Here is a 14352-nt window from a genome sequence, read left to right on the forward strand (position 1 = left end):
TCCTATGATATTTCATGCAGAGGATGAAAGAGTTTGGTCTGAAAATAGTCTCAACTCCCTCATGATCTCCCGAAAAGTACCTGCTGAGGACCTGGGAGACTTAGGTACTGCCTTAGATGTGTCACTAACCACACTGAATGACCCAAGGTGCATCCATGTACCTCTCTGGGCCTCAGTTCCCTCATCTGTAAATGAGGAAGGTCGCGCTAGATGATGTCAAAGGTCCCTTTCGAGCTCTAGTAGCTAATGTTCTAAGGACCCTTCCCATTCTGAGATTCTTTGTTCTAAGTACCCTTCTAAGGGCTCTCAGCCTTGTTCTAAGGGCCTAATGTTCTACAATTGTATGAATATTCCACGAACATCAGTTCTGTGACTCAACCACTGATTTAAGATTCTTTTGTGTAGTTTTGTTGTCAATTTCCCATAAAAGTTAAATATGTCCAAAGTTCTGGTGAATTGAGGGTTCCATTTGACTGAAATTTACTACATAATGACATTAATACTCAGCATTATAAGTTACTTGGACTCACCTTTGCACACAGGTCCAAAATAGCATCCTTTATCATTTTACCTGCTTGTTCACCAGAAAAATATCCACCTGCAAGTACATAGAGCACATATACATACATACATACATACATACATACATATATATATATATATATAGAGAGAGAGAGAGAGAGAGAGAGAGTAACACAGATAAGAATGGATTACATTTTAGAAACTGTCCTCGGTTCTAAATTAAGAGGGTAGTTTTAAAATATTCGTGTGACCTTGAAAATAGTTTTCTAAACTATCAGGCCCACAAAAAGTACTATTTATTCTGCAGAATGTTATTGGCCTGGCCCAGTAGCTTCATTCTTCCCGTAACTTAACTTGTCTTTTATTTGTCTTTGTTTTATTAGAAATCATATCAATAATCTCTTCTATTTTTATACTGCTTTATGTTTTCATATCTGGTACAGCATTTGAACCTCACAAAAACCCTATTAGGGATGTAAGGCAGGTTTTACTATTTCCAATTTTCATAGGTTGAAAAAGGCTGAGTCATTTTCATAAGGTCCCATAGCCTGGATTAAAATCCAGGTCTTCTGATTCCTAGTTCAGTGCTCTTTTCCAACAACATCTCTCCCTCAAGGCTATGAAAATTGAAATCAGAGGTTCTTAAATTAGGATCTGTAAGCTTGTTAATTTATGAATCTATGTGTGTGTGTGTATATGTGTGTGTGTGCGTGTGTGTGTGTGTGTGTGTGTGTATATATATATAAAAAAGATAGTATTTCAATATAATTGATTTCTTTGGTAATCCTAGGTATTTTATTTTATGTATTTAAAATAATTATTCTGAGAAAGGGTCCACAGGCTTCACCAGACTGCCAATGGGGTCCATGACCTGAGTGTAAATATATCACATGCATTTTATTCAAGGGTTTCATTTTAAACACATATTTTTGTGAAAAACAAACTAAAAAAGGTTTAAGGAGAAAAATTAAAATAATAAATGGGCACTCCTTGGAAGAAGTGTAAACTGTGAAATCCATTGAGTTAATCTCAACTAACTTTTAATAAACTATTTTGAAGAAGGAATACACAGTGACATCTCTGTGACTGCAAAATAGGGTAAGCTAGTTGTGGTAATGAAATTCCAAGTTGATTGGGCTAGACTACAAGAAAATTTTATATGGCTGCTTGAATAGGAAGACTACTAGCTAATAATTTTAATGTGCAAGAGTTTATGGTGCAAGGTGATTTTCCATTTATCTATTACATTTTAAGTCTCACTCTGATTATCTTCTACTTTTGCTGTTTGGTTATTTTTAGAGTATAATTATAATTTTATTATACTTAATGCCCATATTATCTTCAGGTCTAAGTATCAAACTGAGAGAAGGCCAAAGTGTTAAGTGGGTAATATCTACTTAAGCAAAAATGAATGTTGCTGGCTTTCCTCTCAATGGGAACATTTCTCTTTTGCAAAAAACAGAGGTACTGCTGCTTTTGTATCATACAATGTAGGGAAGACTCTTACCTTGATAGAGCACGGCCATGTGCCGACTTAGAGACCAGAATCCATATAAAGCACTGAGACGTTGCAGGACTGGCTGAAGAGGAGCTGGCGTGCTGGAATGGTGTGTATATTCATGATACCTCTGTAATACGGTGTGCTCAATGAAAACAAGAGCGAGGGAATGGCAGTAGTACGCCTTGAAAAAAAAATCATAAAAGAAGGACTTCAGAAACATTCATTCCCCAAATGTATAAAGTACCTATCATGAGCAATAAATGAGAGGTAGCATAGAAGAGGATAGAGAGCTGACCTGGAAGCCAGGGAGACCAAGGTTCAAGTGCTGCCTTTGACTTACACTGGTTGTGTGGCTCTAGACAATCACTTAACCTCTCAGTGCTTCAGGCAACTCTTTAAGATCCTAAATCATAGAAAAGATGCTGACCTATGTTAGTAAAGGGAGCTTCCTCCTTTGGGAGTCCTCTATCCCAATGAAATCACAGATCCAGCCCTACTTCCTCTGTGTAATTCATAGGCCCTGAGATACAAAGATAAATAAGAAATGGTTCTTGCCCTCCAAGAGTATACAGTCTAGTTGGGAAGATAAAATATGTACACAAATAGTTATATTACAAATTGTAACATGGCAAGTGCATAAGAAGGGAAAAGATGGACTTAGACAGGGAAGAGAATGATAGCAGCTGATGGTATGAGACCAGCTTTCCAGAAGAAAATTCGATTTGAGATGGTAGGAGAGTATGTCTCAGGAACTTCAGGAACTGAGCATAGTGTGGTGAGTAAAGGAATGGATTTGGGCAATGGCAAACAGGCATCTGGGGGATCTTGTATAAAATTCAGATGCGATAACTGAGGAAGCCTTTGGAAACATACTCTGAGAAATGTATTTTAGAAGAGATGTTAAAAACACTTCTAACGAAAATGAAACAGTTTTGAGCCCCAGTATATGATGAGTAACATTACAAAAACTTTCGTGAGAGACAGAAAACCAAGAGAACTCATCAAGAAGTTACTCAGTTGTAGAAAATGGAACTATGACATCATGCTGCCAACAGTCAGGAACAAAATTAAGAGTGGTACTTTAAAAAGTAAATGGACCACAGGCTGCCCGGTGAATGTTTGAAAACATCTTATTGGAAACATATACTAGGGATCAAAAAAAACATGTGATCTAATTGCATGTTAAATAGGTAAAAGGTGACTTAGCAGAAAAAAAATTACATATTATATATATACGCACATATATATAAACATACACACATAAATATATACATATATTAATGTAAAGATTCCACAGGAACAAGGATGCCCCTAAAATTGGCAGGTCAGGTGTATTAGTCAAGTCAAAGAAAAAAAAAAGAATCTTGCAAAGACATCAAAGCCAACAATACAAGGGGAAATGACTTGGACTAGATGATGTCTATGGTCCTTAAGTTTGATGTCTACAAATAGATATTTCTAAGACCTTCACTCCAACTTTCGGTATTGTCCTACCTAAATCTCTCTTGTTATCATCTACTGGTTCACTAATCACTGGTCCTCCTTTCTCAAGGAGTTCTATATTTGACTCACACTCTTCCTCTCTTCCCCACCACATAGCCTAATATACTTGGTGACTTCATCATCCTACTTTGATGTTTCCTTGAAAATGGTGTCCTCGGATGTAATTTGGGGCAGCTAGGTGGCACAGTGGATAGAGCACTGGCCCTGAAGTCAGGAAGACCTGAATTCAAATCCGGCCTCAGACCAAACACTTGACACTTACTAGCTGTGTGACCCTGGGCAAGTCACTTAACCCCAACTGCCTAAAAAAAAAATGGTATCCTCCAAATTCATTCATTTTCTCAGCTCCCATAACACACACCAATATAGCCACTGACGGGAGTGCTCATGTCTTACAGACCTGCTTTTCTACCACTCCAAAGCGTGTCACTAACTTTTCATTCTGATCCTAATCTGTGCTTCCATCTCTCCTGCTGATTCATTCCTCATAGATATTCTTTGTCTTCACAGTGACTTCTAGTCCCTCTATTCCCTCGTTTTACTATTCTGTTGTTCTTCTTCTGGCCCTAATTTCCTATTTTCACATATCTGACCCAATAGTTACTGAGGTAATTTATGCACTGTCCTTTATACTTAATAAATTAAATTTATCAGACTGAGAAAGCTAAAGCATTTGTGATTGTGCAGATGATGATGATGATGATGATGATGATGATGATGATGATGATGGTGATGGTGATTTTTTCCTTCAAAAAGCAGAGAAAGAAACAAGAGGAATTACTATCCGGTCCTGATTCTGACCAACCCAAAAAAAAAAAAAACCTAGTTGCCAAAGTCGGAATAATAGGAACTTTCAGAGCAAGTGATCACCTTATCACGATGGCGTTCATGACAGAGAAGTTAAAGCCATAGGAACTAGTAATGTGTGTTCTTGATGTGAAGACGAGAGCCTTCAAAGGGGTCAGAGAAGGAATAACTAGGATCCAATGGCCTAACATTTTAGAGAAGGTGGCTGAAGAGGCACAGTAAAATCTCAGAAAAACATTCAATTCTGAAGACAAAAGAAGAGTTAATTTTGACAAAAAGGCGAAAGAAGAGCTGCCTGAATACACTCATGCAGACAAACAAGGAACACCTCAGCAAACTCAGATTAAAAAAAAACCATACATAGACAATGGAAAAGACCAAATAACTGAGGATGAATACAAGACATCTGACCTGTAATAACCATGTTAGGAGCAGTAAGTCCAAAATAAACTGAATTTGGTGATGGATGTTAAGGGGGTTTTCTCTTGTTTTATTTTAGCTATATTGTGGGCAAGAAGAGGATCAAAGAATGCACTGGCTTGTTAAAGGATGATGACCATGTGGAAGATGAAACACGGGATTTGCTTCTGTTTATTTTTCCAAAGAAATTCTTCCTTGGGCTAAAAAAGACAAGATAAAGATTATTAGGAGAGAGTGGAACCCAAGAAAAGTGAGGAGGCAGTTACAAAGCATCTCTTTCCCCTTATAGAGCTCAAGTTACTAGGCCCAGATGAATTATATCCTAAGTATATTGAGAGAACTGGCAAATGTGACTGCTGGGTTGTTATCAGCAATTCTGAAAAATCTTAGAAAATGGGAAAACTGTCACAAGCCTGAAAAAGAGCAAGTATCCCAATTTCTTTTTAAATGAAAGAGCGTAAAAACTGAAAATCATAAACAAGTGAGCTTGACTTTTATTCCTGGACAAATTCTAGAACACATTACTAAAGGATGGATTTTGAGCATTTAAGAAAGGGAAACAAAAGCCACTCAAAGATCGTAAGGCTTCATCAAGACTAGGCCACGCCAGACAACTTTCATTTCCTTTAATTGACAGATAACTAGACTACTGGATCAGTAGAATCCTATAGATATGGTATACTGAGACTGTAGAATAGGTTGAGGAATGGCTGAGTAATAGTATAATTAGGTAGACTTGGAATTTAATTAGTTGAATGGCCAGAGCCAAAGTACATACATTAATGGGCAAAGACAAGCCGGACAAAGGTCTCTAGAAGCATATTCCAGGAATCTGTCCTTAACCTTGTGATGTTCAACACTTTAATCAATTAATTTGATAAAATCAATGATGTCACGCTTGTTAAATCTGCAAGTGACATGAAGCCTAGAGGATAGCTAACATTTTGGATGACAAACTCAATATTTACAGATTCAGACAGAATAGAATAATGGGATCAAACAAGATCAAATTTAAAAGAGAAATATATAAAGTTTTATACTTGAGTCCAACAAAATCACAGTTCATAGTTCACAGTTCACAGCTGCATATATAATCCTCTTCTGTTCTTCTTTGCATATAGAAATGTTCTTTTGTCAAGTTTATAATAAAAAGGATTTTTTAAAAACTGGGATTTTGTGCATCAGTGGTCAGAATAGGCCCACTGATGATGTCATGGATCCAGTGAGGTATTCAAATTTATTTTAATAACATTTCACAATAGTAAAAAATATTGATTAGGAAAATTTTTTTAAAAATAGCATGGAAAGCACAGGTGTCACTGTCTTCAAATTTTTGAAGGGCTATGCTACATGGAGGGAACAGATTAATTCTATATGGCTCAAGAGAACAGAACTAGGGATGATTATTAGAACTTACAAGGAGGCAGAGTTAAATTCAATAGAAGGAAAAACTTCCTAACAATCAAACCTGTCTAACAATAGAACAGTACAGCTTTTGAAGTAACAAACTTCATAGTAATGGCAAGGGGTGGGTAGGTGGAGGAAACCCAGCAGATGTATTTGTTGTCAGAAATGCTGTTGGGGGGATTTCTACACAGGGCAGAAGGCTAGACTAGGAGCCCTCTAAGTTCCTATTCAGCTATACAAGCATATGAGTCTAGGTAAACAGAGGAACTTGATTCCTTTGGAGGTTCATTTGAATCAATTATCTTCAAGGATAGAACTCTGAATCAACAACAGACATTGATATAAAAGTTTTAAAACACAAACACTATGGAATGCTAATCAACTTAAATGTAAGGATGCAATGAAAAGTTAGCATAATAAATGACTGAAGAAGGAATCTCAATTTGGAAATATTTGACTTAAATAAAAAGATTTTTTAAGAATAAATACAAACACCATTGCTTAAACATTGAAGAACTACTTTCTCAGCGCCTTACAATACATTGGAATTATAATCACACAGTAATTCTAACTAACGTTGCTTTGATTAGCGTTGTCTTATGAGTAAGCAGTTAACTACACAATTTAATTTTAAGAGTGCCAAGAAAGACTGCCTATCCCTCCCCCAAATTTATTTCAAACTCATCTGCTGACACCTGAAATTCCATAAAGATTCATTCTTCTGACTTAAGGATCTGTCATCTGTGGAAAAAATCCTGGTAGGAACAACACATTAACCTATCAATAATCTTCTTAATTAATATGAATGAGTTCATCAGATCCTTTCCTAGAAGTGAATTTTGCCAAGCTTAGGGACAAAATAACATGAAGGAACTGAGGAGAGACATCACCGTGGTTTGGGAGGAGGGAACACACAAAAAGGGCAAGTTAGGACTGACAAAGACAAACTTTTACACTTCCCTCCAGGCTGGTCTGGGACTTGAATCTGTGAGAAGATTCATTTAAAGCCCTAAAGAGGCAATGATCTTCCTTCTGATGCTGTGATTCCAAAAGAGTACTTAACCAGAATTTCAAGTAAGGATATTTAAAAATTACTGACTGGTAATGTCCACCTGAGAACATTTAAGGGGGGAAAAAATCTACAAAACAAACCTTCAGTTGTACTGTTTTGTCATTTATCAAGGATAATCTTTTAAAAAGGGGAAAAGCTCACTAACATTTTAAGGAGTGATTTATTTATTCTTGGCTAATGTTATATTTTCCAAATTAACTTTGAAATAACTAAGTTAATATCAAGTAAATCATGTTGAATACTGACATAATAATAACTCACAATCATGTACAACACTTCCAGGTTTACAAAGTTCTTTGCTTACAACTCCCTAAGAAGTACAATTCCATGGAATAATAATGAGGATGAACATGTAGCGCTCTCAAGTTTACAGAGCGCTTCATGTGCACACTCTCATGCGGGCCTCACAACAATCCTACAAGTTGGCTACTAATATGTCATCTGAAAATTGGTCGTCCAAGATTGAAGAACGCATTTTCTCATAGAAAAAGTGATTGTAAAAGCTGATTCATTTCCCACGCTGGCCTACAAAATGAGTCATTTCACCCAAAACATGCCATGGATCCTCCTCTGAAGTTTTGCTTCAACATCATATCGCAGTGGAGAGGGGGTGTGGATTTCTGAAGGCTTTGTCAAATGAACACAACTCCCAGAGGCCCTATCAAACTGGAAAAGGCTCTAGGGGAGACCCAGTGAAGGACTGTACTTGGGTTCTCAGAGGATCAGCTTGGCTAAATGCAGACAAGATCATTACCAGGAGACTGATCATCAGGTGAAGAGTTTTGACAGCCAGAGCGGTGCAGGAGTGCTATTTACTAAGGAGTTCCATTCTGCTTGGGTTGAGTTTCCTATGAAGTAGGTACTACAAATATACATATCCCCACTTACAAAGATGGAAGCTGGGGATCGGAGAGTTTAAGCAACTTGCCCAGGGTCACTCAGCACCATGTGTACAGCAGAGCCAGGACAAAAACTCAGGACCTCTGCTCCAGATAGGTGGTTGTGTTTCTAGCACTTTCAATTGAAGAAAGATGTGTACCAAGAATTTTTTAAAGATTTCACTTTGGGGCAGCTAGGTAATGCAGTGGATAGAGCTCTGGCCTTGGAATCAGGAGGACCTGAGTTCAAATCCAGCCTTAGACACTTGACACTTATTAGCTGTGTGACCCTGGACAAGTCACTTCACCCTGACTGCCTCATTAAAAAGTTAAAAAAAATGAGGCAGCTAAGTGGCACAGTGGATAGAGCACCAACCCTGGAGTCAGGAGGACCTGAATTCAAATCTGGCCTCGGATACTAGCTGTGTGACCCTGTACAATTCACTTAACCCCATTGCCTATATATACATACATACACACATATGTACACACACACACACGCACACATTTATATACACATATATGTACATACATACATATAGAAAGGCAGGAAAAGAATAAGCTCCAGTTTCTTTCTGAGTGTATTTTCATTGAGTTTGAAATGAATATAATCCCATTATATTGACTCTAAGGAAGAAAATAAAATTTGCCAAACTCTTGTAGGCAAAATACTGTTCTAGAAAAGACAGAGATACATTAGTCCCATTGGGAAAGCTTCTAGTGGGCATCATGCAAAGGACTGTGTATGAGTCCTTTGAAGTCTAGCATAGCTAAGTACAGAGAAAATCATCGCCAGGAGACTGGCTACCATACAAAGAAACTCCATGAGTTTTCAATGGCGTAGATCATAATGAAACTAAAGAGCAAGCTTAACAAAAGTAAAGAAGTAGGAAAGGGGAAAATACAGGAAGTGGAACAGTTCTGGGTGAGGATGAAGCCTAAGGCCAGTGAGGGTGAAACAGTATAGACATGTCTGTTGTTACAGTTGGAACGGTTGAGAGACTATGAGGTCAGTAAGTAGGACAGCAATACCGAATACTGAAATCATGGATGACGATGGTTGGGGAGGTAGAGGAAAAGAAGAAAATGGGGATCCAGGTGATAAAGTTACTGAACAAGATGGGAAGATATTGACAGATAAAGTTACCAAGAAAGGGGAGAGGCAGTATAAGCAGATGGAGGAGAAGAGGTTATTGAAGATCAAGGGAAGAAAGATGGACTAGAAATTATAATGGGGAGCAAGGACTAGTTGATGGGTAGATTGAAGTATTGTGACATTGCAAGATGAGTGGCTATGGTAAGAGATGCAGCAAGAAGGAATGAAAATGAGGCGAGTGGAGGCAAGATGGTGGAGTACAGGTATCAATCCAGCTAAACTTTCCCAACATTCCACTTTAAAATAACTTCTCAAATTAAATTTTGGAGCAGCAGAAACAAAACAAAAATCAGAGTGAGGCACTTTTATAGCCTAAGACAACTTAGAAAGCTGGCAAGAAAAGTCTGTGACACAAGAGTTTGGGGGCCAGGCCAGAGCACAAGTGACCATAGCACAAGTGATGGGCCTTGGACACTACTGCAAAAGTGGCAACACTAGCAGTTTCAGGAGCTCTCGGGACAGAAACAGTAAGGGGGTCAGACAACTAGTCAGGAAGAGGTTACAGGGGATCCTCTGCAGGCACTAGGTAGAGTTGGCATGGATTGGAAACTCTACTGTCCAGGTGAAGTTCCGGATCGCAGTTCTAAGGCAAAGAGGAGCACTGAGGGGGCAATCACAAGGAAGCAGGGGCCCTGGCCACAGTACTAAAACACAGAAGAATGCTCGTGCTTGCAGCTACAGGGGCCCTTTGTGGGTAAAGACCAGAATATAAACCAGGAGAGACCATACCTTACTCAGGATCACATCACCATGGAAGTATGGAAAATTTGCAGACTCCCACAGTTAGCTCATTTTCAGAGCAGCTATCTTCAAGCATGAAAAAGCCAGGTGAGCAGAGCCTAACTTTTAACATAAAGTTCAAAGTCAACACATAGGCTGGGGAAATGAGCAAACAACAACAACAAAATGAAATTAAACATAAAAAGCTACTAGAGTGGCAAGAAGACTAAGATACAAAGTCAAATGATAACAGTGTGAAAATCCACTACAAACAAAGCCTCAAAGAAAATGATAATTGAACTCAAGCCCAACAAGAATTCCTGGAAGCCTTAAAGAAAGAGATAAGAGTGCTAGAGGAAAAATTGGGAAAAGAAATTAAACCAGTCTAAGAAAATTATGAAAAGAGAATTAACAGCTCAGTAGAAGAGGCACAAAAAAATACCAAAGAAAATAACACCTTAAAAAAACAGAATTGGTCTAATGGTAAAAGAGGCAGAAAATTCACTGAAGAAAAGAATTCAAAAAGGAAAAGAGGCCTGATGGAAAAGGAGGTACAAAAATTCGCTGAAGAACTCTTTAAAAAGCAAAACTGTTCCAAATGGAAAAGGAGGTAGAAAAGATAACTTTAGAATTCCTTAAAAATTAGACCTGGGCAACTGGAAGCTAATGTCTCCATGAGAAATCAAGAAGCAATAAAACAAAGTTAAAAAAATCACTAGCAGCTGTGATGGTTTTGAGACTTCTCAACCCACAAATGCCAAAGACAACTTAGAAGTTCACTGGCAATGGTCTGTTGGATCTGGGTGAGAGAGGGGCATGGTCAACTCTGGCCCTAGCTCAGTGTTAGGGTGGTACCCACAGTGGCAGTGGCTGCTCCTGGAGCTCTCAGCCCACAGACAGTGGAGGGGTCAAGTGGCTGGTCAGAGGGGGATTGTAGGGATCTCTTTGCTGGTGCTGAGGAAGGATTCTCTTGCTTTGCCCTGCTTGGATATGGGTCATAGTCCTGGGTGGAGGTCATGGGGCGAGGAGGAGTGCTGGCATGGTAGAGCTTGTGGTGATTGTGGAGAGAGAATCCTCCTCACAGTTTCAAGGCAGAAAAGAGTGCTTGTGGTCACTCACAGACCAAAGCACAGGCCAGGAAAAGAGTAAACACCTCTCCTTTGATCATACCACCTTGGAAGAACTGAAAATTTACAAGTCCCTAGAAATATCTCTGAAAACAACTGCACAAAACCCTTGAAGCTTGGGACATACACCCTCCACACTGGAAGCAGAGCCCTATTCAAGTAATTGGCTGAAAATATGAGCACACAATGGGAAAAACTCAGATTACAGAATCTTACTTTGGTGACAAAGAAGATCAAAACATACAACCAGAAGAAGACAACAAAGTCAAAGCTCCTATACCTAAAGCCCCCAAGAAAAATATGAATTGGTCTCAGGCCATGGAAGAGCTCAAAAAAGATTTTGAAAAGCAAGAGAAGTAAAGGAAAAATTGGGAAGAGAAATGAGAGTGATGCAAGAAAATCATGAAAAATGAGTCAACAGCTTGCTAAAGGAGACTCCCCAAAAAATACTGAAGAAAATAACACCTTAAAAAATAACCTAACTCAAACGGCAAAAGAGGTCCAAAAAGTCAATGAGGAGAAGAATGCCTTAAAAAGCAGAACTGGCCAAATGGAAAAGGAAGTCCAAAAGCTCACTGACAAAAATAATTCCTTAAAAATTAGAATGGAGCAAATGGAAGCTAATGACTCTATGAGAAATCAAGAAATTACACAAGAAAACCAAAAGAATGAAAAAACAGAGACAATGTGAAATATCTCATTGGAAAAACAACTGACCTGGAAAATAGATCCAGGAGAGAGAATTTAAAAATTATTAGACTATCTGAAAGCCATGATCAAGAAAACAGCCTAGACATCATCTTTCAAGAAATTATCAAGGAAAACTGCCCTGATATTCTAGAACCAGAGGATAAAATAGAAATGGAAAGAATCCACCAATCACTTCCTGAAAGAGATCTCTAAAGGAAAACCCCTAGGAATATTATAGCCAAATTCCAGAGTTGCCAGGTCAAGGAGAAAATATTACAAGTTGCCAGAAAGAAACAATTCAAGTATTGTGGAAACACAATCAGGATAACACAAGATTTAGCAGCTTCTACATTAAGGGACTGGAAGGCTTGGAATATGATATTCTGGAGGGCAAAGGACATAGGATTGTAGACAAGAATCACCTACCCAGCAAAACTGAGTATAATCCTTCAGGGGAAAAAAAATGGTCATTCAGTGAAATAGAGGACTTTCAAATATTCTTGATGAAAAGACCAGAGCTGAAGAGAAAATTTGACTTTCGCATACAAGACTCAAGAGAAGCATGAAGAGGTAAACAGGAAAGGGAAATCATAATGGACTTATTAAGGTTGAACTGTTTACATTCTTACATGGAAAGATGATATTTGTAACTCATGAGACCTTTGTCAGTATTAGGGTAGTTGGGGGGAATATAGATAGATAGACAGATAGACAGATAGATAGATAGATAGATAGATAGATAGATAGATAGACAGACAGAGATATAGATATAGATATAGATATAGATACAGACATGGGGGAACAGGGTGAGTTGAATATGAAGGGATGATATCTAAAAAATAAAATTAAGGGGTGAGAGAGGATTGTTCTGGGAGAAGGAGAAAGAGAGAGGTAGAATAGAGTAAATTATGTCACATAAAAGAGGCAAGAAAAGTTTTTATTGTGGAGGGGAAGAGGAGGGAGGTGAGAGGGAATGAATGAATTTTACTCTTATTGGATTTGGCTTAAAGAGGGAGTAACGTACACACTCAATTTGGTATGGAAATCTATCTTACCCTACAAAAAAATAGGGCAAAGGGGATAACGGAGGGGGAGATGATGGAAAGGAAAGCATATTGGGGGAGGGGGTAATCAGAAGCAAACACTTCTGAAGAGGGACAGGGTCAAAAGAGAGAATAGAAAAAACAGGGGGCAGGATAGGATGGAGAGAAATTTAATTAGTCTTTCACAACATGACTATTATGGAAGTGTTTTTCATGACTACACATATATAATTTATATCAAATTGCTTGCCTTCTCAATGAGGGCAGGTAGGGAGAGAATTTAGAACTTAAAGTTTTAGAAATGAATGTTAGAAATTGTTTTTACATGCAATTGGGAAATAAGATATACAGGCAAAGGGGTATAGAAATCTATCTCACAGGAAAATAGAAAGGGAAAGGGATAAGAGAAGGAGTAGGGGGTAATAGAAGAGAGAACAGATTGAGTGAAGGGAGAATCAGAATGTAGGCCATCATGGGGTGGGAGGGAGGGGAGGGATGGGGAGAAATTTTGGAACTCAAAATCTTGTGGAAATGCATGCTGAAAACTAAAACTAAATAAATTAGTTAATAAAAAATTAAAAAAATAAATAAACCTGAGACACTTAAATAGAAAGACACAGTTAAAATAAAGGGCTAAAGCAGAATCTATTATGCTTTAGCTGAAGTAAAAAAGGCAGGGCTAAACAATCATGATGTCAAATAAAGCAAAAGCAAAACAGACCTAATTAAAAGAGATAAGTAGAGAAATGAAATTTTCCCCAAAAGTGCCATAGACAATGAAGTATTATTAAAAAATTTTTATAGCAAAATTTTTTGATAAAGGCTTCATTTCTCAAATATACAGGGAATCAAATCAAATTTATAAAAATAAGAGCTATTCTCCATGTGAAATATGGTCAAAGGATGTGAACAGATGCTTTTCAGAAGAAGAAACAAAAGCTATCTATAGTCACATGAAAAACTGCACTAAATCACTATTGATTAGAGAAATGCAAATTAAAATTACCACCTCACACCTATAAAAAATGACAAATGCTGAGGGAATGAGGGAAAATAAACGCATCAATAAACTCTTGGTGAAGCTGTGAACTGGTCCAACCATTCTGGAGAACAATATGCCCAAAAGGCTATACAACTGTCCTTTGACCCAGCAATACCACTACTAGATCTGAATCTCAAAAAGATCAAAGAAAAAAGAAAAGGACTTCTATGTACAAAAATATTTATAGTAGCTCTTTTTGCAGTGTCAAAGAATTGGAAACTGAGGGGCTGCTCATAAATTGAGGAATGGTTGAACAAGTTATGGCATATGATTGTGATGGAGTACTGTTGTGTTATAAGAAATGATGAGGGAGGGTAGTTTCCAAAAAACCATGGCAAGACCTACATGAATTGATGCAAAGTGAAGTGAGAAGAACTGGAAGATCATTGTGCATACCAACAGCAATGTTGTAACGATGATCAATTGTAAAAGACTTGGCTACTCTAATAATACGATGATCCAAG

General features: G+C 37.9%; 1 protein-coding gene across 3 annotated transcripts in view; it reads right to left on the reverse strand.

Moving 5' to 3' along the window:
- ACOX3 (acyl-CoA oxidase 3, pristanoyl) overlaps nt 1–14352 on the reverse strand; it is a 79541-nt gene that overhangs the window by 5751 nt on the left and 59438 nt on the right. For all 3 annotated transcript variants that reach the window (XM_020992145.2, XM_020992146.2, XM_020992148.1), the window contains 2 exons: nt 2030–2204; nt 531–598 (listed from right to left, as the gene is read on the reverse strand). In XM_020992145.2, coding sequence (XP_020847804.1) covers nt 531–598; nt 2030–2204 — 243 coding nt within the window. The remainder of the gene's footprint in view (nt 1–530; nt 599–2029; nt 2205–14352) is intronic.

Source organism: Phascolarctos cinereus, unplaced genomic scaffold (assembly GCF_003287225.1).
Source record: "Phascolarctos cinereus isolate Bilbo 61053 unplaced genomic scaffold, phaCin_HiC Scaffold_9;HRSCAF=440, whole genome shotgun sequence".
Taxonomy (NCBI): Eukaryota; Metazoa; Chordata; class Mammalia; order Diprotodontia; family Phascolarctidae; genus Phascolarctos; species Phascolarctos cinereus.